General features: G+C 40.9%; 1 protein-coding gene across 1 annotated transcript in view; it reads left to right on the plus strand.

The window, feature by feature from the left end:
- Positions 1-24,676, plus strand: part of LOC124794775 — a 196,902-nt gene that overhangs the window by 159,938 nt on the left and 12,288 nt on the right. The window contains exons 10-11 of the mRNA XM_047258409.1: positions 273-470; positions 843-1,148. Of these exons, the coding sequence (XP_047114365.1) occupies positions 273-470; positions 843-1,148 (504 nt within the window). The remainder of the gene's footprint in view (positions 1-272; positions 471-842; positions 1,149-24,676) is intronic.

The raw sequence follows: 24,676 nt of genomic DNA on the forward strand, positions 1-24,676 counted from the left end.
CCGCACCCCTTATTGGTCAGCAATTTCGTGCTGCTGGTCCCTGAATGCAAAATAGAAAACAGTATTGTCAGTTTACGTTTAGCACATATATATAGTATTTGAATGAGTGTTATTTGGTGTCATTGCGCAGTTTCTCACCCTCCCCCACCGCCCCTCCCCCTTTTTTTCGCAGTATTAAAGATAAAATATTGTCAAAATAAGATATTTCTGCAAAACATCTGCAGATCATCAAATTTTGGTTAAGTGTAGTATGATGTATTTTGTTGTTACAGTGCTTTTTGGAGCTGTTAGAACGATTACAAAAAAGGGTGGAAGTCAGCCTGGTGCGGCAGGCCCCCCGTGCTGCCCGAAGCCCCTCTTGGTTACTAATGGAACCTGAGCTGCAGCGTAGGATTCAGGAAGCTGCTTGTCTCGTATTGATGCCAAGTGATGAGACACACAGGTCACGTCATGTCAGCCTTTCTGCGAGGGTAAGTTTGTGTTTTACGCTGGTAGAGTACTACTTCTTCTCATATGCACATATTTTGACATCTTTGACATTCAGATACCAGGACAACATTGTTTTGGGTTTTGAGTTAAAGATATTAAATAATCCTCATGTCCAGCAGGTGGTGTGTTTAGTCCTTATGGCCAAAGAAGTTATCTCTGCATCTGCAAATTGCATTTGTGATCTGTATTCAGAAGCTTATTAATATCATTGTTGATGTTGCTGCTCTCTTTTAAAATGGGGTAGGAAAACTTTTATTCTGCAGGATTGTTGGAACAACTATGTTTTGTCCTAGGGAAAACTCACCATAATTAACCTTGTGTATACACCAGATATTTTAATATGTATGTTACAGCACAGCTCTACAAGCAGTTCAGGATCTCGCAGTCTGGACTTAAGACAGGTTAAATTGGCTATGACCCAGCAAGCTAGACGAACTGCATCAGGTGGAAGAGTCTCAGCCTTGCGTGCAGATAGCAGTAATACATCACGCAAGCAGCAGCAGCAGCAACAACAACACCAACACCAACACCAACACCAACACCAACAGCAGCAGCAGCAGCTGCAGCTGCAGCAGATGCCTGGGCAGCAGTCACATCAGCAGCGACAGCATCCATCGGGTTCTGTTGCACATAAAAATGGAGAAGTTAAAACGCAAGAGGTAAAACTACTATGTATAGCATACTCATCAGAAAGTCGTTATTGCACGTAAAGAAAAGAAAATATTAAAACAGAAACACTAACTTTTGTTTTCAAATATGTATTTTTAGAGTAATGAGATAGGACAGTAGAGACAGTAATTTGAATGTTGTGATAACATGAGTGTGCTTAATGCTGAACAGATAAGATAGAGAATGTGTTGTGTCTGTAGTTTGTACAAGATGTGAGTGTATTTTTTTTTCTTTGCTGAAGATGGCTTTGGCTGAAACCTATAATGCTTAATAGTCTTCTTAGTGTGCCTGTCTGGAACTCAACAGGCCATATTTATGGTGAGTAACAATCTGTCCTTTTTCTAATATGGTAGAATGTGTTAAAGGTTGTGTTGAGAGAAGAAAGTGAACATAGATGTGAAAGCTCATCAAAAAACAAAGTGCTGTATGTTGTAGAACTGTATCCTTAATATGTCAAAGAACTGAGAAATGGGACCCTCTGTATACATTTCTACTTCACATCATGCCGGACAGTCTGTAAATTAAAAAGGGACATTGTGAAACTCATAGTACTTGTCATGTAATGAAGAACAAGGAAGACAACTGAAGTCTCCTCTTCTCTCTTCTTCTACTTATTTTCTGGTGCTGTAGCCTGTGAGGGGCCCGCACCCTGTTGACTATCTTTCTCTTCCAATCATCTCTAGACTTTGTCAGCCGTCTCCAGTTCTGCACCCATCATCTTCTCAGATCTGTCTGTACATCTTCCAGCCATTGCACTCGTAGTCTCCCCACTGAGCAGCTACCCTCTGGCTTTGCAAATAGTTTACCTTCTTTGTTACTAGCTGTTCTTCCATTTCGTGCACATGTCCCAACCACTATAACCTTTGTGCCTTGATAAAAATCCATCAACCACAGTAGATATTGAGTTCGTGCAGTTCTGGAATGGTTGTTGTTGTTGTCGTCGTCGTTGTCATTGTTATTATCCATATTTCGGACCCTTACATAACATACATAATAATCATTTTGTAAACTGTCATCTTCAGCTGTCTTGACTTATTGGAGGATCGCAACATGTTAAGGAAGCTGTAATAGCACCTGTTACCTGCAGCAATTCTTGCCTTTTTCTCTGTTGGTCCCATATTATCTTTCATAAGCATTCCACACATGTTCTTAAACTGATTTACTCTTTCAAACACTGCAAACAGCCCAATGCCTCTCCACCTTTATTTTGTTTCTGGTGTTGATCATATATTTCATTTTTAGGGTATTGTGCCTCAGTCACAAAACCATTATAGGATCAATTTTTTTGTCTGTCCGTCCATCTCTCTCTGTCTGACTGTTAAGAATCGTTTTTCTCAGGAACGGAGAGATGTCATCATCATCATCATCATCATCATCATCATCATCATCATTTAAGACTAATTATGCCTTTCAGTGTTCAGTCTGGAGCATAGCCCCCTTATAAAATTCCTCCATGATCCCCTATTCAGTGCTAACATTAGTGCCTCTTCTGATGTTAAACCTATTACTTCAAAATCATACTTAACCGAATCCAGGTACCTTCTCCTTGGTCTGCCCCGACTCCTCCTACCCTCTACTTCTGAACACATGAGTCTCTTGGATGACCTTGCTTCTCCCATGTGTGTAACATGACCCCACCATCTAAGCCTGTTCGCCCTGACTGCTACATCTATAGAGTTCATTCCTAGTTTTTCTTTGATTTCCTCATTGTGGACACCCTCCTGCCATTGTTCCCATCTACTAGTACCTGCAATCATCCTAGCTACTTTCATATCCATAACCTCAACCTTGTTGATAAGGTAACCTGAAGCCACCCAGCTTTCGCTCCCATACAATAAAGTTGGTCGAAAGATTGAACGGTGCACAGATAACTTAGTCTTGGTACTGACTTCCTTCTTGCAGAAGAGAGTAGATCGTAGCTGAGCGCTCACTGCATTAGCTTTGCTACACCTCGCTTTCAGTTCTTTCACTATGTTGACATTGTGTGAGAATATGCACCCTAAGTACTTGAAACCGTCCACCTGCTCTAACTTTGTTCCTCCTATTTGGCACTCAATCCGTTTATATCTCTTTCCCACTGACATTACTTTAGTTTTGTAGATGCTAATCTTCATACCATAGTCCTTACATTTCTGATCTAGCTCTGAAATATTACTTTGCAAACTTTCAATCGAATCTGCCATCACAACTAAGTCATCCGCATATGCGAGACTGCTTATTTTGTGTTCACATATCTTAATCTCACCCAGCCAGTTTATTGTTTTCAACATATGATCCATAAATAATATGAACAATAGTGGAGACAGGTTGCAGCCTTGTCTTACCCCTGAAACTACTCTGAACCATGAACTCAATTTACTGTCAACTCTAACTGCTGCCTGACTATCCATGTAAAGACCTTTAATTGCTTGCAAAAGTTTGGCTCCCATTCCATAATCTCGTAGAACAGACAATAACTTCCTCCTAGGAACCCAGTCATATGCCTTTTCTAGATCTATAAAGCATAGATACAATTCCCTGTTCCACTCATAACACTTCTCCATTATTTGCCGTAAGCTAAAGATCTGGTCCTGACAACCTCTAAGGGGCCTAAACCCACACTGATTTTCATCCAATTGGTCCTCAACTAATACTCGCACTTTCCTTTCAACAATACCTGAGAAGATTTTACCGACAACGCTGATTAAACAGGTACCTCTGTAGTTGTTACAATCTTTTCTGTTTCCATGTTTAAAGATTGGTGTGATTACTGCTTTTGTCCAGTCTGATGGAACCCGTCCCGACTCCCAGGCCATTTCAATTATCATGTGTAGCCATTTAAGACCTGACACTCCACTGTATTTGATGAGTTCTGACTTAATTTCATCCACCCCAGCTGCTTTATTGCACTGCAATCTATTGACCATTTTCTCCACTTCCTCAAATGTGATCCTATTTCCATCATCATTCCTATCCCATTCTACCTTGAAATCTGAAACATTACTGATCGTATTTTCATCTACATTGAGCAACTCTTCAAAATATTCCCTCCATCTGCCCAAGGCATCCACAGGATTCACCAGCAGTTTTCCTGACGGAGAGATGTATCAAGTTGAAAATTATATCGCATACCATAGTAATTACAAGAGAAAGTGTCCCAACTCTCCAAGTTCACTGATACCATCAAGAGATTTCAGCTGCTCCACATGTGACCTATGGAAATGTGTGTTACCACAGTAAATGCAGTACATGAATTGATTCATTCATGAAATTTATGTAATGAAATCGAACGTACTTGGATATAGTTAACTTACCTCAGTGGACATCAATTGTCCACTGGTTTAGACAGTTCTGAGCATTCTTGAAAGTTTTTGAAGAGTTCAGCTCCTTCTGAATTTGTTTAATGCCTATGGAAAACCGGCATTTCCATATAATGAAGAATCAGCTTAGGAATGATGTCCATCACATGATCTTTGCAGCATCTAACATTCGATATTTAAATGCTGACATGATCCAAGCTATTTAAACATTCATAAAAAATGTTGCTCCCTAAGCTGTCCTCAGAATTTTACCATGGCAATATTTTGCACCTGGTTAAGAACATTGAAGACGCCTTTCAGTGGATACTGAACAGTGTCATTCCTGTAGAAGAGCTGTTATCTCTAATAGACATCAGTAAAGAGTGTGGCATGTCAGAATAATTCCCATTTAGGCAGCACAAACACTTTAGGAATTTTGTTAGTCTTCTTAAGTGATGAACCATGCAACCTTGCCAGATGATAAACACTTTTTTTTTCTGAAGATCTTTCAAGACACTGTGCAATATGTTGTGGATGTGGTTGAGCCTCTGTGAAGCTACACTATGGGATCAAAGGAATCCAGACACCTGGCTGAAAATGACTTTCAAGTTCGTGGCGCCCTCCATCGGTAAAGCTGAAATTCAGTATGGTGTTGGCCCACGCTTAGCCTTGATGACAGCTTCCACTCTCGCGGGCATATGTTCAATAAGGTGCTGGAAGTTTCTTGGGGAATGCCAGTCCATTCCTCACAGAGTGCTGCACTGTGGAGAGGTATCGATGTCAGTCGGTGAGGCCTGGCACGAAGTCGGCATTCCAAAACATCCCAAAGGTGTTCTCTTGGATTCAGGTCAGGACTCTGTGCAGACCCCTCCATTACAGGGATGTTGTCATGTAACCACTCTGCCACAGGCCGTGCATTATGAACGAGTGCTTCATTATGTTGAAAGGTGCAGTCACCATTCCCAAATTACTCTACACCAGTGGGAAGCAAGAAGGTGCTTAAAACATCAATGTAGACCTGTGCTGTAATAGTGCTATGAAAACACGACCACACCTTAACACCACCACCTCTGAATTTTAATGCTGGCACTACACACGCTGGCAGATGATGTTCACCGGGAATTCACCATACGCACACACTGCAGTTGGATCACCACATTGTGTACTGTGATCAGTCACTGCACACAACATTTTTCCACTGTTCAATTGTCCAATGTTTACGTTCCTTACATCAAGCGAGGTGTCATTTGGCATTTACCTGCATGATGTGTGGCTTTGAGCAGCCGCTCGACCATGAAATCCAAGTTTTCTCATCTCCTGCCTAATTGTTATAGTACTTGCGGTGGATCCTGATGCAGTTTGCAATTCCTGTTTGGTGGTTTGGATAGATGTCTGCCTATTACACACTGTTGTTGTCTTCAGTCCTGAGACTGGTTTGATGCAGCTCTCCATGCTACTCTATCCTGTGCAAGCTTCTTCATCTCCCAGTACTTACTGCAACCTACATCCTTCTGAATCTGCTTAGTGTATTCATCTCTTGGTCTCCCTCTACGATTTTTACCCTCCACGCTGCCCTCCAATTCTAAATTTGTGATCCCTTGATGCCTCAGAACATGTCCTACCAACCGATCCCTTCTTCTTGTCAAGTTGTGCCACAAACTCCTCTTCTATTCAATACCTCGTCATTAGTTACATGATCTACCCTGTCCCCTCATGTTTCCCCTTCACTATCGCATCAGAAATAGTGGACCTAGGGATGTTTAAGAGTGTGTAAACCTCAGGTACAGACGTATGACACAAGTGACACCCAATCACCTGACCACGTTCGAAGTCCGAGATTTTCGCGGATCACCCCATTCTGCTCTCTCACGATGTCTAATGACTACTGAGGTCACTGATATGGAGTACCTGTCAGTAGGTGGCAGCACAATGCACCTAATATGAAAAACGTATGTTTTTGGTGGTGTCCAGATACTTTTGATCACATTCTGTATATGGACACACAGCAGTTTTTAAATTATGTGTTCCAGTTCCAGAACTCTTTCTTTGTTCCCTTGCTGCAAATCTCTAGTTAACATTCGTGTATAGCTTAGATATGAAGTCAAAGAAAACTGACATTTATGTTCTCTGTTTCTCTTGGAAGATAATGAAAGTTCAACAGGAATGCAAACACACTGTAACATGTACAAGCTCAGAAAGTCTACTACTGATGGATGATCATTGCAATTCAGAGACCTTACCAAATGATGTTCAGTTGTATACTGATTAGTTTTGCTGTCAGGTCATAGCTGAAACTTCTTTCCCACAAGTATTCAGATATTCCGAATGTACTTTCAGGGCTTGCTCTTAGCAACTGAAGAGTTCTTTCATAAGCAAAGTTGTTTCTTCTGTCGGCACAAATGCTTCTCCATTTCAATAACATATTGTGAGCCTCAGAGCTTCTGCATAAAGCATCCTGAAGAAACAAGGAGTTACGTTCATTCCCTAAGTTGTTTGTACATCCAGTGAATGATTCTGTTGATTTACTGCCTTCATCATTGAAAAGTAACTCTGCTTTATCACAAAAATTGTTTCTTATGCATTTTATTATATGAATAGCTCGACATTGTCAGATCTTTTTATTAGATAGGTCACCATCAGAAGTGAATACAGTAAATCTTGTTCTGGCTTACTCTAGCTGCATAATTACTTGAATCAATATCTGCGAAATAACGTCACCAAGAGTTGCATTACGATTAGCATACTCGGCAACAGTTATGCAATAGGGGAACAAATGTAAACACTAGAGCATGATTTGAAAGTTTATTCTTACAGTTGTCTGGAGTATATTCCCCTAAATTGATAAAACCGTCAACTTTGAACAAAGTGTCGCTGAAATGCAGTTCTTGTTGGAACTTAACTTCATAAAAAAAATCGGCACACCTAAGCATTTGTTTTCATCTCGTTCTTCCCCCAAAATGATTCTTAATTGCTTCCATAGCATGTAAATTGATTTCATATGAGCTTTTGAGAGCCTTTACTAAATTTCATAAATGTTTTGGAAGGAAGTTGCAACAATCCATGGTTGACCAATGTCTGTGTCCTTTGGGTGACATTATTTTTAAGAGCACACTGTCCAAAAGAAACTCACTTTCATACCACATTCCCTTACTGTTTTTCAATTGGAAATTCTTTATCACAATGTCTTCTGTGTTTTTCTGTTTCTCACTGAATTTAGAATGATGTAGTAGATTTGACTGAGCTGTCTTGAGCTTTTCATCTGAGAGCTGTGTTTGCAGAAGATTTATTGTGCATGTCCTTTTCTTTAATTTATTGTGTAATTGCACAACTTCCAGTTTCTGATGTGTGTTGTTCTTTTTAATGAAGTTACTGCTGCATGTGGTATCATTTTGTTTTGTAAATTTTCTTTGAGAGAAGAAACACTGTGACATCATAACTTCTTGTTCAATGTTTTCTTTGCCACAGCTTCTGTCTTGTGAAAGTTTTACTGACGATTTTCTTTTGAGTAATATTTTCAGTAAATTGGGAAATAAATGAGGAATTGTTCCTAGTTTTCGAGACCACCTTTGTTTTGGAATTTTAACTTGTTTATCGTCAGTGACAAACAAGCATGCTTTTGTGACAAGTTCGTCACTAAAATGTGAATAGAACACAAAATATTTCTGAGTAAGATCTCTGTGTTTCCAAGGTATTGCGCTCACACATTTGAAATAGTCTACTTTGTTTTTTTGAGGTCTAAAAAAATGTTTACCCTTTCTTTCTCTGTAGCCAGATGTGCATGCTGGAAAAAAGTGGGCATCTTTGTTGTTGTTCTTCTTCTTTACATACGAGTAACTATAACTCTTAACACCACTTTATCACCACAGCCTTTAACTCTGCAACATTGACTCGCAACACTTTAAACAAACACTTAAAATAAGCACAGACACAACCAACACACACCTTCTGATATGGCAACATCATGTCAAGTTGAGTCTCAAGTGAAAGTGCTGCCCGTAGTTCATGAGCGCGCTACCGGGGTTAAAGTGCTGGGAGTCAGCACACTTTCTCTTGTACTTGCTATGTGCACACTAAGGGCTACAGTTTCTTGGTGATATAAAACCATACGGGCATTTATCTCACATACTCTCAAATGAACTTATCAAAACCTGCATGCTAGAATTGTGAAATTTGGCAAGAACCTAGGTTTCACAGTAAAAGTGAAGGAAAAAATTCAAAAGTTGTTAATTTGCAATTACATCACATGTAAAAATATTTTTAGTCAATTTTTTTGTCTGTCAGTCTATTAAGGCCCCATTTTGTCAGGAGTGGGTAGGTGAATCAAGTTCAAATTTATATCACACACTAAGGTCTACAATCCCTGACAGTGTAAAACATTTATGGTTCAGAATGATGTAATCAAAAGATGCAACCACATATGTCACGTATTTTGATACTTGCAAACTCGCCATGTTTCATTAAAACTTATAGGGTACATCCAGTTGACCTAGACTCATGAAATTCGGCAAGAAGCAATGTTCCACATTACAAGTTAGGAAAAAATCTGAATATTGTTAAATTGTAATCATACCACATGAAAAATATCTTCTTGTCATTACAACTTACATTGCATTCATCATCCATCAAAAACATAATACAAAAATATTATTGCATGCGAACATAAAATGTAAATTGTAGTCATGTTTTAGTAAGGAAATAGGAATATTTTATTGATCTTCTCTCCCTACATAGATAACCTGAAGTCTCTTGCTCGCTTCTTTTTGTATGTGTGGTCTAGCCTCAGGAAATACCATAGAGATTTTGGTCATGGAATTCCCAGGACCAATATCTTGCCAGTATCAATAACTATTACATGCAAAATTGTTCATAATTCTTGATTCCCAGGATGGATGAACTATCTACATTTGTAATAAAGTTTTTATGGAGCCCTCAGTGCGAGGGTCCTACTGGCACTTGGCCATTTTCTCCATACTTATGACAAAGCTAAGTAGAGATGCTTCTTGTTCCAAAGCTATACAGTTTCCCAGCAGATGTTCTCTGTTTCTCCCGAGCATGGCTGTATTGTCTGCAGTGCTGTGCTCTGAGTTGCCACATTGAAAATATTTACACCACTTTGACGACTTGGGTGTTGATGACACTACACTCGCCCAGTCCTGAGTGGAGAAAATCCCTGACCCAGCCAGGAAATGAACGAGCCCCCATGATCAAGAATCAGCAGTGTAACAACAAGACAACGAGCTGCTGTTAAATAATATCAGTTATACAGAGTCTCCTTGCTTAAATCCCTGAAAGATTGTAAAATTACTGGAATATTTGCTATGAGCTTGTATTTTGCTGCTGGTGTTGCGTAAGGTCACTTTCATGAGTCTAATTAGCTGTGGTGGTATCTCCAGTTCCCACGATGCCTTGAAAAAACCTTTCCTATTGATACGTCATAATCTGCTTTAAAATCTGCATACAATTGATGCAACATTATATTAAACTAGTAAACTTTTTCCATTATTAGTCTAAGGGTGAACATCTGATCTGTTGTTGCTCGTTCCTTCCTTAGTCTTTGCTAGTATTCCCCAACCATGGCTTCTGCGTGTGGTTCAAATATCTTGTTCAGTTCCCTAGCAAGTATTTTGTAGGCAGCATTCACCAGTGCTATTGCTCCATGGTTACTGCAGATTGTTCTGACACCCTTGTTATGTATTGGTATTATAATAGATGTGTGTCAGTTTGTTGACATTTTTTCTCTGTTCCAAATTTTCTGAATCAGTTCATGGGTTTTCTTGAAATAGAGCTATACATCCATACCTGAAAATATCTTCCACCACAGCACTGTAGTTCCTCATCTCCTTTACAGCTACAATCACTTCATCCAATGTTGGTTCCTCTTCTTCATCATTGAAATAAACTTGTTCCACCTGTTCCTCTTCTCCATATTCTTGGATTTTTCCAGAGTTCAATAGCTATTTAAAGTATTCTTCCCATCTTTTTATGATTTTAATTTTAGTTTTATCTCCAATCAGCTTTCTTCTTTTGTCCTTGCATATCATTGTCAGAGACTGTCATCCCTTATTTATCTCTTCTATTGGCTGAGTACCTGTCATTGCCTGGATATGTATTTATTCCAACCTTCTATTAGTCCATCTCCTCCTCACCCTTCTGTCCGTCTCCTCCACCCCCAATCTGTGTCCATCACCTCCAACCTCCAATCTCTCTCCATGTTCCCTCTTTCCAGTCTCCGTCCATCTCCTCCTACCTCCCTTCTCACTCTATGTTATCACCTCCACCCCAATAGGATGTTGCAGGTTCTTACTCCCACAGTATTTCTCTCCAAATAGTAAGTAATGCGTGGTTGAAATCAATCCAGAAGTTGCGGAGGAGCATTTGACTCATGCCTTTGCCTAGGTTTGCACAGGTCACATATATTTTATGTATAGTTCACACTTATCACTTGTATTCGTTCATAGATTTCACCTATATCTCTTGCGAATTTTGCCCTGCACTTTTGTTTTCATGCAGCTCAATGTTTATGACATATTTTATGAACTGTGTATTGGCGATGATGTAATTTTGCAAGTACAGCCTACGGTATGTTTGGATACTGTCTGTGAAATGTTTTGCAAATAGAGGTAGTAGTAAAGAAGTAATAAATCAAAACATGATGCCTCATGCGGCAATTTTACTGCATGAACAGCAAAAATTTAATAAGCGATTCTTTTCATCATTTTGGTGGAGGTGTCAGGGAGGAAATGATGCTAGGTTTGAAATTATGTGCAGAGTTTGTTGCATGTCAGAGTGCTCTTATTCTCAAATACTGGACGAATATGGTCTGGCTTTTTGCGTGTAATAAGCGTTGCTTCTTTGTCATGCACATCACCACTTCTTTGAGAGGTAGGTGGTTCTTAACCTCAGAGTTGTTCTTTCAAGATAGTAAATAATGTGTGTACCAAGTTCGTTTGAAACTGATGCAATGATTGAGGAGGAGATGTGGAACATACTTACACACACTTTTAATATGTATGGATTCAATTAACCTTCTTCTAATATACTCGTCACTTCTACATTCCTCAGTGTCTTTCAGTTTGCTTTTCTCAAAATCTCTTTTTTTCCTTCTGCAAATAGTTTCTGCTTTGCATCTCATTTTTTCATAATTTTGTCTGGAGCCTTTTCGCCTTGTGCTATCCTGTTCCTCAATACCCTTTTCACAGTCGTCACCATACCACACACTCCGTCTTATTCTCTTTTTTTTTTCAATTCCAGCTTTGATTCTGTCATGTGATGCATCCCTTAGATATCACTGCAGTCTGGTACTAGTTTCTGCTTCAATGGCAATTGCTCTAGTACCTTCATTTATTTCTCTTTGGAATTCTGCCTATTCCTTTGTACATGGTTATAGATTTTTGTTAATATCCTCTGCTTATACTTGACCTCCACCATATAGTGGTCCAAGTCAGCACAACCCCCCCTCCTCCACCATTGCCCCACCCCCCCGCCCCCCCACCCCTTCAGTGTCTGAACCATACCTTTTTTGGATAAGCACATGATTTATCTGGTTGGCTGTGTTCCTGTCTGGAGATTTCCATGCCCCTTTGACTATTTTTTTTAATGAGAATATAGCACTACTCGTGTTGAGGTTTTTGTGTACAGCAAAATCGACTAGCTAACCAGCTGCAATTTGTTGCCATTACACTCTTCATGTAGACTGTATTCTCACATTTGGGTTAAAACTGTTTCTCTTCCCACGCTGGCTTTCATATCTCCTAAATCACATTCACGTTATTTTCTGCTATTGTATTGCATCATTTGTGCCTTCAAACTGTGTATAGAAAGTCTTTGGCCTCATCTTCCACTTCCCCTGTTGGAACATATGGCAAATCAGTATCGTATTGAAGAATTTCATTTTTATTCTCAGTGTCCGTATCCTACCATTATGGCCTCAGAATTCGATATCACTGACTTGTGTGCCCTGTTTACTAGGAAACCAGTTCCATTGTACATTGACATTGTTGGTTGGGGCAGGTGGAGAAATCGGCCGTGGCAGAGCACGCACTCAATGAGACCGACCACGTAATAAAATTCGCCGACACGGAAGTTCTGGCTGTAGAGAAGCACTATCACACTCGCTTGTTCAGAGAAGCTGTAGAAATACAAAAACACACGAACAGTTTGAACAAGAAAGAACCTTAAGGTCAACGGATCCTGGCTTCCCGTACTGCAGCGAACGACCGTCGCAGGTAGCAAGAGGAGAACCGCACCGGAAATGACCGCGGAGAAGCCCTCGGACGTTGGCACGCCAGGTACATATAGTCTGCGCCCGCGAGCTCGGCTCCAGTTCACCACCGGCAATGGAGGGTGAAGCTTTGACAATGCCAGCCACTCGTGCTGGCGAAACACCAGAAAAATCATTAGATGAACGTCGGCCGAAGAACCCGAGACAGAAGCCAATAGGCAGTTTGTCAACAAGTGGCCACGAAAGCCTTAACAATTTTGTAATGGTGATTATGTCGAAAAGTAGCTAAATGTTCAAGCTGTAAACTGATATAAACCATTGTAGAAATAAACAGGTCTATGTACTTATAAAAAAAATAGGAGACCTTACTTTTGGGATTACCCTCGTATGTAAATGTTCCACCCCCTTCCTCCTCATGATCGTGTTGTAGATACTCACGTCTTAGGCTGCATCAATACTTGCATTGTCCCACAGGCTGCAGTTCAGACACTCCTGTCCTAGATATTACAGTTACCAGTGTTTCCGGTTATTGATTAGTATTAATTTAACTGAACAGTGAGGGATCTTCTGAACCATTTTATGCACAGTATGCTTAATTTATATCTATTCTTATTTTAAATGAAGTTGCAAGTCCCAGCATGAAGCATTGATCCTCTAAGGATATTCCTGCATTTTGCTTCAATTTTATGGCACTGAGACTTTGTGATACACAATAGCATCATTCACAAGAGTCTGAAGGAATTTACCACGAATGTCAGGAACCCGGTAAAACATCAAATCTCTGACAAAAGATTCTGCAAGAACGGAACCAATGACGACTGAAGAGGATCGTTCAGAGTGACAGAAATGCAATCCTTCAACAGATTTCTGCAGTTTTCAATGCTGGACCATCAACAAGTGTCAACGTACAGACCATTCAACGAAACTCCATCAATATGGGCTTTCGGAGCTGAAGGCCCTTTAGTGTACCCTTGATGACTGCACGACACACAGCTTTGCACATTGCCTGGGCCCATCAACACAGACATTGGACTGTTGATGTCTGGAAACATCTCACCTGGTTGGGCGAATCCCATTTCAAATGTATCAAGTGGATGGATGTATACAAGTATGGAGACAACCTCATGAATCCCTGGATCCTGCACATCAGCAGAGGACTGATATGGTACTCCCAATATGTCTAGATATGATTCTGCCAGGTGTCTTTTATGTAAGCATCCTGTCTGATCACCTGCATCCATTCATGCCCTCTGTGCATTCCAATGGGCTTGGGCAATTCCTGCAGGACAATGTGACACCCCACATGTCAAGAATTGCTACAGGGTGGCTCTTCTCATTTTAAACACTTCCACTGGCCACCAGACTCCCCAGACTTTAACTTTATTGAGCATATCTGGGATGCCTTGTAACGTGCTGTTCAGAAGAGATCTCCACCCCCCTCGTACTATTATGGATTTATGGAGAGCCCTGCAGGATTCATAGTGTCATTTCCCTCCAGCACTACTTCAGACATTAGTTGAGACCATACCATGCCATGTTGCAGCGCTTCTGTGTGCGCGCGGGAGCCCTACACGATATTAGGCAGGTGTTCCACTTTATTTGGCTTTTTAGTGTATGATATGAACAAGAACGTCATTATAGTGGTCCCTTTGGATAGGTCCAAGAGCTACATTCATGTGTGATTATTTCTCCCTGGTAGTTTATGCATGTGTGCCTAGCCAGTGTGTGGCTGGTTGGTACATGAATGCAGCATTTTATTTAAATTCCTCTACTGCAAGAATTATTTTGTAGAAAAGTAATTGTTAACAATAAATTGTTAAAAATAAGTTGTTACCTAATTTTCACTGTGGTATGCTTTGAAACAGTTTTCAAAACAAAGTGCTACACCACAGTTTCCGCATCACAATAATGTTTCCTTTTAATACCTGTCATTCTGCAGCATATTGGGCATCTCTTTATTGGCTAACTACTCTTCTCTGTGGGTGGAATCTTCTCAGTGAAATGCTTTAATTTGAGCCATTAGGCACAGCAGGTTTTTAAGGCTTCACTTGAATTCCCAGCTGTTCTGGCATGAGAAGCAAATGTACATGTATGTTTTCCTCTGCCTTGTTGCTGGATTAATAAACAATAAAAGCATTGTGCACTGAAATATTTATCAGCCATCTAAACATTTACATATACCACCTTACACCTTTCTTTCCTTTCCGTGAGAAAAGGCTGTAGTTTCATGGTTCTTCAGATATACACTGCCTGTAAAACAATTGTATTTTGGAATGGATTAAGGCTTTCTAATTTCATTGCTCATTTTATTTGCTGTGGCAACTGCATAGTTATAGAATGTTGAAGTAAAGGCCACTTGTTTCTTGTCCATCCATTTCATCACCACTATGGCCTGTGAGTTATAAGCTATGAATTCACCTTTCTAGAGTCTCGCACTTTTCAAAATCAGGTACATTATTCTTATCCAGAGCTTGCCAGTTAATCCATACCTCTTTGTAAATATACTCTGTTATAGTTGTTGTCCATCCAGAGAGTATATTGCTAAAGTTCATAAGAGGCTCGACAAGCTTTTCTACTATTGAGTGGTTTTTGGAGTATCAACACAAATAAATCTCTTGATGGATGGTCTGGTAAAACAGTTGATGTGTACAGAGTGGATGCTTGCTGAAATGAGATTATATCAACAAATGCAGTGGAAGAAAAAGAAAGAAAGGAGAAATAAAGCTCATCGGCATTAACACCAACTCAGTTACAAAGCCTACTATATGTGTGTATAACAGTCTCTTTCTGAATAAATTCTGCAGCATAATGTTTCAATTTGTGTATGATTCTTTCTACGATTCACTGAAATACAATTTGAATGTTTTTGCTCTAGAATTCACGTTTCACAGGTCTGTGTTTACCAACAAATGGTATTTTTTAAAGGCATGTAAGAGTTATCAACTTTTTCCTCTTCTCCGTCTGCTATGACCTGTAGCTTGGTGGAATGATGACTGTCAATTGACAATTAGAGCCAGACGAACAGCTCTATGAAACTTCAAACACCATCCAACTACAGAAAACCTTCATGCCTTCTGATCTGTGATAGCACATGTGAGGCAAGTGATAAAAGAACAAAGAGGGATTCCAGGAAGGAATTCGCAACTTCCAGTAATCTGTCCACTTCCACTGTACGAGTTTGGGAATCGAAAGGACGACTTCAGCAAGGGCAGTACACATCTCCTCTTGGCCTTGTCAAGAAATGGGGTCTTGGTGGATGCCCCTAAAGGCATTGCTCAGGTTTTAGCTGAACCCTTTTTTTACAGTAATTGCGTCATCCAGACAAGCTCCTGCATTTCAGGTTTTCCATACAACTGTGGAGATGAGGAAGCTCCATTTCTTCTCACACAATGAGGAAGTCTACAACCTTCCATTCTCCATGTGGGAACTGAAATCAGCTCTGTCTGCTGCCAGACACACTGCTCCAGGACCTGATGAGATTCGTTATGCCATGCTGCGTCATATATGACCTGAAGTGAAAGGACGGCTCCTCACTTGTTTCAGTCAGATCTGTTTTGATACATAGTACTCCATGATTTGGAAGGAGAAAATACTAATTCCATTTTGGAAACCAGAATGTCCATAACAGTTACATGAGTATAGCCCTTACCAGTTGCCTGGGCAAGACTCCTGAACACATGATCAGCTACCATCTCATCTGGTTGCTCAAATCCTGAGGTCACCTGAGCCACTACCATTGACACTACTTGGAGGTACAGCATCCTTCGCCAGCTTCATGAATGGGGACTACATGGATGTCTGCCACTTCTTATCCAATCCTTTCTCGAGGACCAGCTCTTTCAATGCCTTGTCTGGCTGCTATGTTTAAGAGAATGGGGTCTCCCAAGGCAGTATACTCAATGTCACATAGTTTGCCATTGCTATCAGTGGCATTTCCTTCACAGTCAGGTGCCCTGTCAAATGCTCCTTGTTTGTGGATGAGTTTGCAATCTTCCAATTTTCTTCAAATCTTACAATGATGACAAAGCAGCTACAGCTGACCATCAGGAGGCTGGAAACCTGGACAAAGACAACTGGATTTTGGTTCTTATCATAAAAAACTAAATGTGTCAGTTTCAGTGGTGCTTGTTGAAGTTTTAACCAGCCATTGCTCACAATGGGGACAATATTTTATGTTTATTATTTGACTCAAAATTAACTTGGTTCCCACACCTGAAAGAGCTACGAAAAAAGGGCTTCCAGTCATTGAATATTTTGAAATGCCTTAGTGTAAAATCATGGGGAGATGACAGGTCGTGCCTCCTGCAGTTTTATAGGGCAATTGTTCAGTCAGCGTGGTCTATCGAGCAGCTCATATTTCCTACCTCAAGATGTTAGATGCTGCCCGCCATGAGGGCCTTTGGATATCGACTGGAGCCTTTCGAACCAGCCCAGTTCGGAGTCTGTGCACAGAGGCTGGTGAGCCACCACTCTGGATTTGGTGATGTATCCTTTTGGCTTGACAGGCACTGAAAATCTCAGCGTCACATCAGTCAATGGCATTTAGTGCAGTGGTCCAACCTAACTTCGAACAGCTGTTTAGGAATCGACCCCTTGTGACAAGGCCATTTGGGATACGTGCTGCTCACTGTCTAAAGGATCTGGATCTATCAGACCTCTGGATACACAGCCAGGGAAGGAACGTGTTGCCACTTTGGTGTCTGCAGAGACCCAAAGTGATTTTAAGCTTGACACAGTACAAGAAAACTTGTACTCCAGATTATGTTTTTACAACTTTGTTTTCTTCCACAGTTTCATCATTGTTTATACAGATGGATCTCAGCAACAGAAAGTCCTTGGTTGTTCCGCTGCTTCCCCTGAAAGGGTTTTCAGAGTGCATCTTCTGTAGGAACAATTTACAAATTACGGTGCGGAGTTGTATGGCATTATGATGACATTGGAGAGGATTCACGGACATCATGGTACAAAATTTCTTGTCTGTTACAACTCGCTTAGTGCACTACACACACTTCACCAAATGTATCCAGTAGACCATTTGATTTGTTCATGGCTCTTCACAGCGGCTCCAACACCGTGGCAAGGAGGCGATCTCTTGGGTATATGGCCACATGAGGATACAGGGAAATGATACAGCCTACAAAGCAGCCAAGGAAGCATGTCGGGATGTCATTGTCCATCAAAGTCCCATCCCGTTGCATGCTATTATCTCATTTTCTGACAAATGTCAGTGTTGTTGTTGTGGTCTTCACCCCTGAGACTGGTTTGATGCAGCTCTCCATGCTGCTCTATCCTGTGCAAGCCTCTTCATCTCCCAGTACCTACTGCAGCCTACATCCTTCTGAATCTGCTTAGTGTATTCATCTCTTGGTCTCCCTCTAAGATTTTTACCCTCCACACTGCCCTCCAGTACTAAATTGGTGATCCCTTGATGCCTCGGAACATGTCCTACCAACCGATCACTTCTTCTAGTCAAGTTGTGCCACAAACTCCTCTTCTCTCCAATTCTATTCAGTACCTCCTCATTAGTTATGTGATCTACCCATCTAATCTTCAGCATTCTTCTCTAGCACCACATTTCGAAAGCTTCTATTCTCTTCTTGTCTAAACTATTTATCGTCCATGTTTCATTTCCATACATGGCTACACTCCATACAAATACTTTCAGAAACGACTTCCTGACACTTAAATCAATACTAGATGTTAACAAATTTCTCTTCTTCAGAAACGCTTTCCTTGCCATTGCCAGTCTACATTTAATATCCTATCTGCTTCGACTATCATTTTGCTCCCCAAATAGCAAAACTCCTTTACTACTTTAAGTATCTCATTTCCTAATCTAATTGCTGCAGCATCACTCAACTTAATTCGACTACATTCCATTATTCTCATTTTGCTTTTGTTGATGTTCATCTTATATCCTCCTTTCAAGACACTGTCCATTCCGTTCAACTGCTCTTCCAAGTCCTTTCCTGTCTCTGACAGAATTACAATGTCATCGGCGAACCTCAAAGTTTTTATTTCTTCTCCATGGATTTTAATTCCTACTCCGAATTTTTCTTTTGTTTCCTTTACTGCTTGCTCAGTATACAGATTGAATGACATCGGGGAGAGGCTACAACCCTGTCTCACTTCCTTCCCAACCACTGCTTCCCTTTCATGCCCCTCGACTCTTATAACTGCCATCTGGTTTCTGTACAAATTGTAAATAGTCTTTCGCTCCCTGTATTTTACCCCTGCCACCTTTAGATTTTGAAAGGGAGTATTCCAGTCAACATTGTCAAAAGCTTTCTCTAAGTCTACAAATGCTAGAGACGTAGGTTTGCCTTTCCTTAATCTTTCTTCTAAGATAAGTCGTAAGGTCAGTATTGACTCATGTGTTCCAACATTTCTACGAAATCCAAACTGATCTTCCCCAAAGTCAGCTTCTACCAGTTTTTCCATTTGTCTGTAAATAATTCGTGCTAGTATTTTGCAGCTGTGACTTATTAAACTGATAGTTCGGTAATTTTCACATCTGTCAACACCTGCTTTCTTTGGGATTGGAATTATTATATTCTTCTTGAAGTCTGAGGGAATTTCGCTTGTCTCATACATCTTGCTCACCAGATGGTAGAGTTTTGTCAGGCCTGGCTCTCCCAAGGCTGTCAGTAGTTCTAATGGAATGTTGTCTACTCCGGGGGCCTTGTTTTGACTTAGGTCTTTCAGTGCTCTGTCAAACTCTTCACGCAGTATCATATCTCCCATTTCATCTTCATCTACCTCCTCTTCCATTTCCATCATATTGTCCTCAAGAACATCGCCCCTGTATCGACCCTCTATATACTCCTTCCACCTTGCTGCTTTCCCTTCTTTGCTTAGAACAGGGTTTCCATCTGAGCTCTTGATATTCATGCAAGTAGTTCTCTTTTCTCCAAAGGTCTCTTTAATTTTCCTGTAGGCAGTATCTATCTTACCGCTCATGAGAAGAGCCTCTACATCCTTACATTTGCCCTCTAGCCATCCCTGCTTAGCCATTTTGCATTTCGTGTCGATCTCATTTTTGAGACGTTTGTATTCCTTTTTGCCTGCTTCATTTACTGCATTTTTATATTTTCTTCTTTCATCAATTAAATTCAGAATCTCTTCTGTTACCCAAGGATTTCTACTAGCCCTCGTCTTTTTACCTACTTGATCCTCTGCCGCCTTCACTACTTCATCCCTCAAAGCTACCCATTCTTCTTCTACTGTATTTCTTTCCCCCATTCCTGTCGATTGTTCCCTTATGCTCTCCCTGAAACTCTGTCCAACCTCTGGTTCTTTCAGTTTTTCCAGGTCCCATCTCCTTAAATTCCCACCGCTTTGCAGTTTATTCAGTTTTAATCTACAGTTCATAACCAATAGATTGTGGTCAGAGTCCACATCCGCCCCTGGAAATGTCTTACAATTTAAAATCTGGTTCCTAAATCTCTGTCTTACCATTATATAATCTGTCTGAAACCTTTTAGTATCTCCAGAGTTCTTCCATGCATACAACCTTCTTTCATGATTCTTGAACCAAATGTTAGCTATGATTAAGTTATGCCCTGTGCAAGATTCTACCAGGCGGCTTCCTCTTTCATTTCTTAGCCCCAATCCATATTCACCTACTACGTTTCCTTCTCTTCCTTTTCCTGCTGTCGAATTCCAGTCACCCATGACTATTAAATTTTCATCTCCCTTCACTACCTGAATAATTTCTTTTATCTCATCATACATTTCATCAATTTCTTCATCATGTGCAGAGCTAGTTGGCATATAAACTTGTACTACTGTAGTAGACATGGGCTTCGTGTCTATCTTGACCACAATAATGCGTTCACTATGCTGTTTGTAGTAGGTTACCCGCACTCCTATTTTTTTTATTCATTATTAAACCTACTCCTGCATTATCCCTATTTGGTTTTGTATTTACAACCCTGTATTCACCTGACCAAAAGTCTTGTTCCTCCTGCCACCGAACTTCACTAATTCCCACTATATCTGACTTTAACCTGTCCATTTCCCTATTTAAATTTTCTAACCTACCTGCCCGATTAAGGGATCTGACATTCCACGCTCCAATCCGTAGAACGCCAGTTTTCTTTCTCCTCATAACAGCATCTTCTTGAGTAGTCCCCGCCCGGAGATCCGAATGGGGGACTATTTTACCTCCGGAATATTTTACCCAAGAGGACGCTATCATCATTTATCCATACAGTAAAGCTGCATGCCCTCGGGAAAAATTTTGACTGTAGTTTCCCCTTGCTTTCAGCCGTTCGCAGTACCACAACAGCAAGGCCATTTTGGTTAGTGTTACAAGGCCAGATCAGTCAATCACCCAGACTGTTGCCCCTGCAACTACTGAAAAGGCTGCTGCCCCTCTTCAGGAACCACATTTGTCTGGCCTCTCAACAGATACCCCTCCGTTGTGGTTGCACCTACGGTACGGCCATCTGTATCGTTGAGGCACGCAAGCCTCCCCACCAACGTAAGGTCCATGGTTCATAGGGGGGAGACTGAAAGGTTGAAGGTGATAGCAAAAGAACTGCAGTTGCTCAATTTGAACACATAGGCAGGGCCGGCTTCATGTCAGCCTCACCGCTGGAAGGAGGTTCTGCTTACCACGCTGCACTTCAGACATGCGGTGTACCACATTCAGTTCAGCATATTTTGGCACAGTGTCTCTTATGTACTGCTATCAGGCCAGCCCTCTCAGTGGAGAGCTGGCCACCAGCCTCACGGATACTGATTCCAGTGTTATAAGAGTGGTGACATTTTGTGAACTGTCAGGCCACACCTCTAAATTGCTGGGGAAGCCAGGTAGACTTCAATGCATTATAAACTGCTGTGCATCTGGGGACAGCCTTCAATCCCACCCATGAGACTTTTCTTCAGCGCATTGATGACCCTGATGTTTAGTGCCCCTCACCTAAAATCATAATCATCATTCATCATAATCCAGTAACAACATACAACACATGCATTTTTAATATTTGCCAGAAATCTTTGTTTTCTTACTACTGTCACTTTACCTGTAGCACTTGTAAATTATTTACTCCACATAAGTTTGTTCACATACTTGATCCTTTCTGTGATGTCATTAATTCTTAATTTTATAGAAAAAGAAACAAAAATGGTGAGTGGGGAGTTATGCAAACAGCTGTGAGACTACACGAAACATATGATTGATCATAACCACAACAGTGTAAAGCAAAAGAGTAGACAAGAGTATACGAGGGTTGTTTTTTTAAGTAAGGACCATTTTTATTTTTTTTAAAAGATACAAATACTTTTGTAAAAAAACTTTTATTTTCTGATTCTACACACTTTTAATTATTTTTTTACATAGTTGCCTTGTTTATTTAAGCACTTGTCATACCGTACAACTAAGTTTTTAATTCCCTCTTCAAAGAATTCGGCCGCCTGCTCCGACAGCCAAGAGTTCACGGCCGCTTTCACTTCATCGTCGTCATTGAAGCGCTGCCCGCCAAGATGGTGTTTCAGGTCCCGGAAAAGGTGAAAATCGCTAGGAGCAATGTTGGGGCTGTATGGTGCATGGTCCAAAACTTCCCAACCAAAAGAATCAATCAAATCCCGAGTCTTTTGAGAGGTGTGAGGCCTAGCGTTATCATGTAGGAGCAAAACTCCTTTTGTCACCATGCTGCGCCTTTTGTTTTGAACTGCTCTGCGGAGCCTCTTTAGAGTTGCACAGTAGGCATCGGAGTTGATTGTCGTTCCTCGTGGCATAAAGTCCACTAGCAAAACACCGCGCTGGTCCCAGAACACAGTTGCCATAATCTTGCGCTTTGACAGCATCTGTTTGGCTTTGACCTTGACGGGTGAGGTTGTGTGTCGCCATTCCATCGATTGTCGGTTGCTTTCGGGAGTGATATGGGATACCCATGTTTCATCTCCAGTGACAATTTGACTCAACATGTCATCCCCTTCTTCCTCGTAACGAATCAAAAAGTCCAATGAAGTGGCAAATCTCTTCCCTTTGTGGTCCTCTGTGAGGAGTCTGGGTACCCACCGAGAACACAGTTTCTTAAAGATTAGGTTTTCAGACACAATTTCGTACAAAACCGATCTTGAAACTTGTGGAAATTCCAAAGAAAGACTGGAAATTGTTGTGCATCTTCTGTCCTCACGAATCTTTGTTTCGACTGCAGCCACCAAATCATCAGTGATCACAGAGGGCTGGCCTGAGCATTCTTCGTCATGGACGTTTTGATGGCCATTTTTAAACTCTCTAACCCATTGAAGCACTTTACCTTCACTCATTGCATTCAAGCCATAAACTTCTGTTAACTGACGATGAATTTCTGCAGCTGATAGGCTTCTCGCGGTCAAAAAACATATCACTGAGCGTATCTCTCACGCGGCGGGCGGTTCAATAATCGTAAACATTATAAAGTAGCACAGCGATGCGTACACGTCAGCTACAGAGCTGCAACTTGCATCAGTGTGAACGGGAAGGATGCAGGCAAGTGGCGCGGTGGCTTGTTGCGGCGTCCGCGCGAACTACGGGACTATACGCGCGAACGGCCCTTACTTAAAAAACAACCCTCGTATCATTAGCATTAAATGCCTGTAAAGCGGTATGAGGTATGTAGAAAGGTCTTCAGAGACATTTAGGTGTGGGTGCTTGGGATGATGTGAAACTATACTAACAAATTTTTGTTTGTAATACTGTGGTTTTACTGAATACCATATTTATGCAAATCTAATACAGTAGAGTCTTGATAGTTCGAGTTTCCAATAATCCGAGCCTCTTAAAAAAAGAAAAAAGGTTGCAACGATCTACTTTCTTTTTTTACTGAGATGATAAATAATGAAAACATCATTGTAAAAGATAGCTAGGGAGAGTACAGCTCAGTGACAAAGCAGACAACAATGCAATCAACACCGACGATTAGCTCGCTGCCCTGTTGCACGAACATCTGTTGTCAGTATGGCACGCAATACCCCGACTGCTGCTGATCAAAACTGGGGAGTTCATACACTGCTGTAGTTCCCAGTACCTGTACTGTACAGTGTTGTGTGTCATTTTGTTTGTTGACTGTGTTCCATTGTACACCTTACAAAGATGAGTGCTGTAACAAAAAAGAGGAAATTTGTGCCTTTGCATCTAAAATTAGAAGCACTAAGACGACTTGACAAAGGAGAAACAATAAAAAAACTTGCTCTCGAATATGGCGTTGGTGAAGTTACTGCTGGTGACTGGCAAAGAAACTGACTCAGATTGGAACAGTTTTTTTTCACAGAAATGCTCACACAAATCTCTCAGTCGAAGAAGTATAAAGAAGTCAGACTTAAACAAAACAAGTGAGGCATTGTTCATGTGGTTTACCCAACAGAGATAGAAGGGTGCTCCGATTTCTGGCCCAATCTTGCAAGAAAAAGCTTTGTTTTTCAGAAACCAGCTGCAGGAAGGAGATGACAATTTCGCCACTAGTGTGGGCTGGCTCGACAAGTGGAAGAAGAGGTATGGAGTGCACAGCTAGACGTATGTGGGGAAAAACTCTCTGGTGACGCTCAGGCCGTTTCGAAATTTATCGTCGAGTTTAAAAAAATCATAACTGACGAAAATTGGTCTAATGAACAAATATATAACTGTGACGAAACTGGGCTAAATTTTAAAATGTTACCAGTGAGAACACTTGCTTCTTGTGAAGAAAAAAGTGCTCCTGGGCACAAAAAAAAAGCAAAGAGCGGCTCACAGTTATGGCAGCTTCAAATGCAACTGGAAACCACAAACTAAAACTAGTTGTGATTGGGAAGTCTGCGAAGCCAAGAGCATTCAAGAATGTATATCCATCTCAGATCTTCCGGTTGTCTATACACATCAGAATAACGCCTGGATGAATCGGGAAATCTTCAAGACCTGGTTTTTTAACTCATTTGTACCTGACTGCAAGAATTTTTTAAAAGAAAGGGGACTGCCGTGCAAAGCAATTTTGCTCATGGATAATGCGTCCTCACATCCAAGTGAAGGAGAATTGCAGTGCGACAGTATCCGATC

This window comes from Schistocerca piceifrons, chromosome 4, assembly GCF_021461385.2.
Source record: "Schistocerca piceifrons isolate TAMUIC-IGC-003096 chromosome 4, iqSchPice1.1, whole genome shotgun sequence".
NCBI lineage: Eukaryota > Metazoa > Arthropoda > Insecta > Orthoptera > Acrididae > Schistocerca > Schistocerca piceifrons.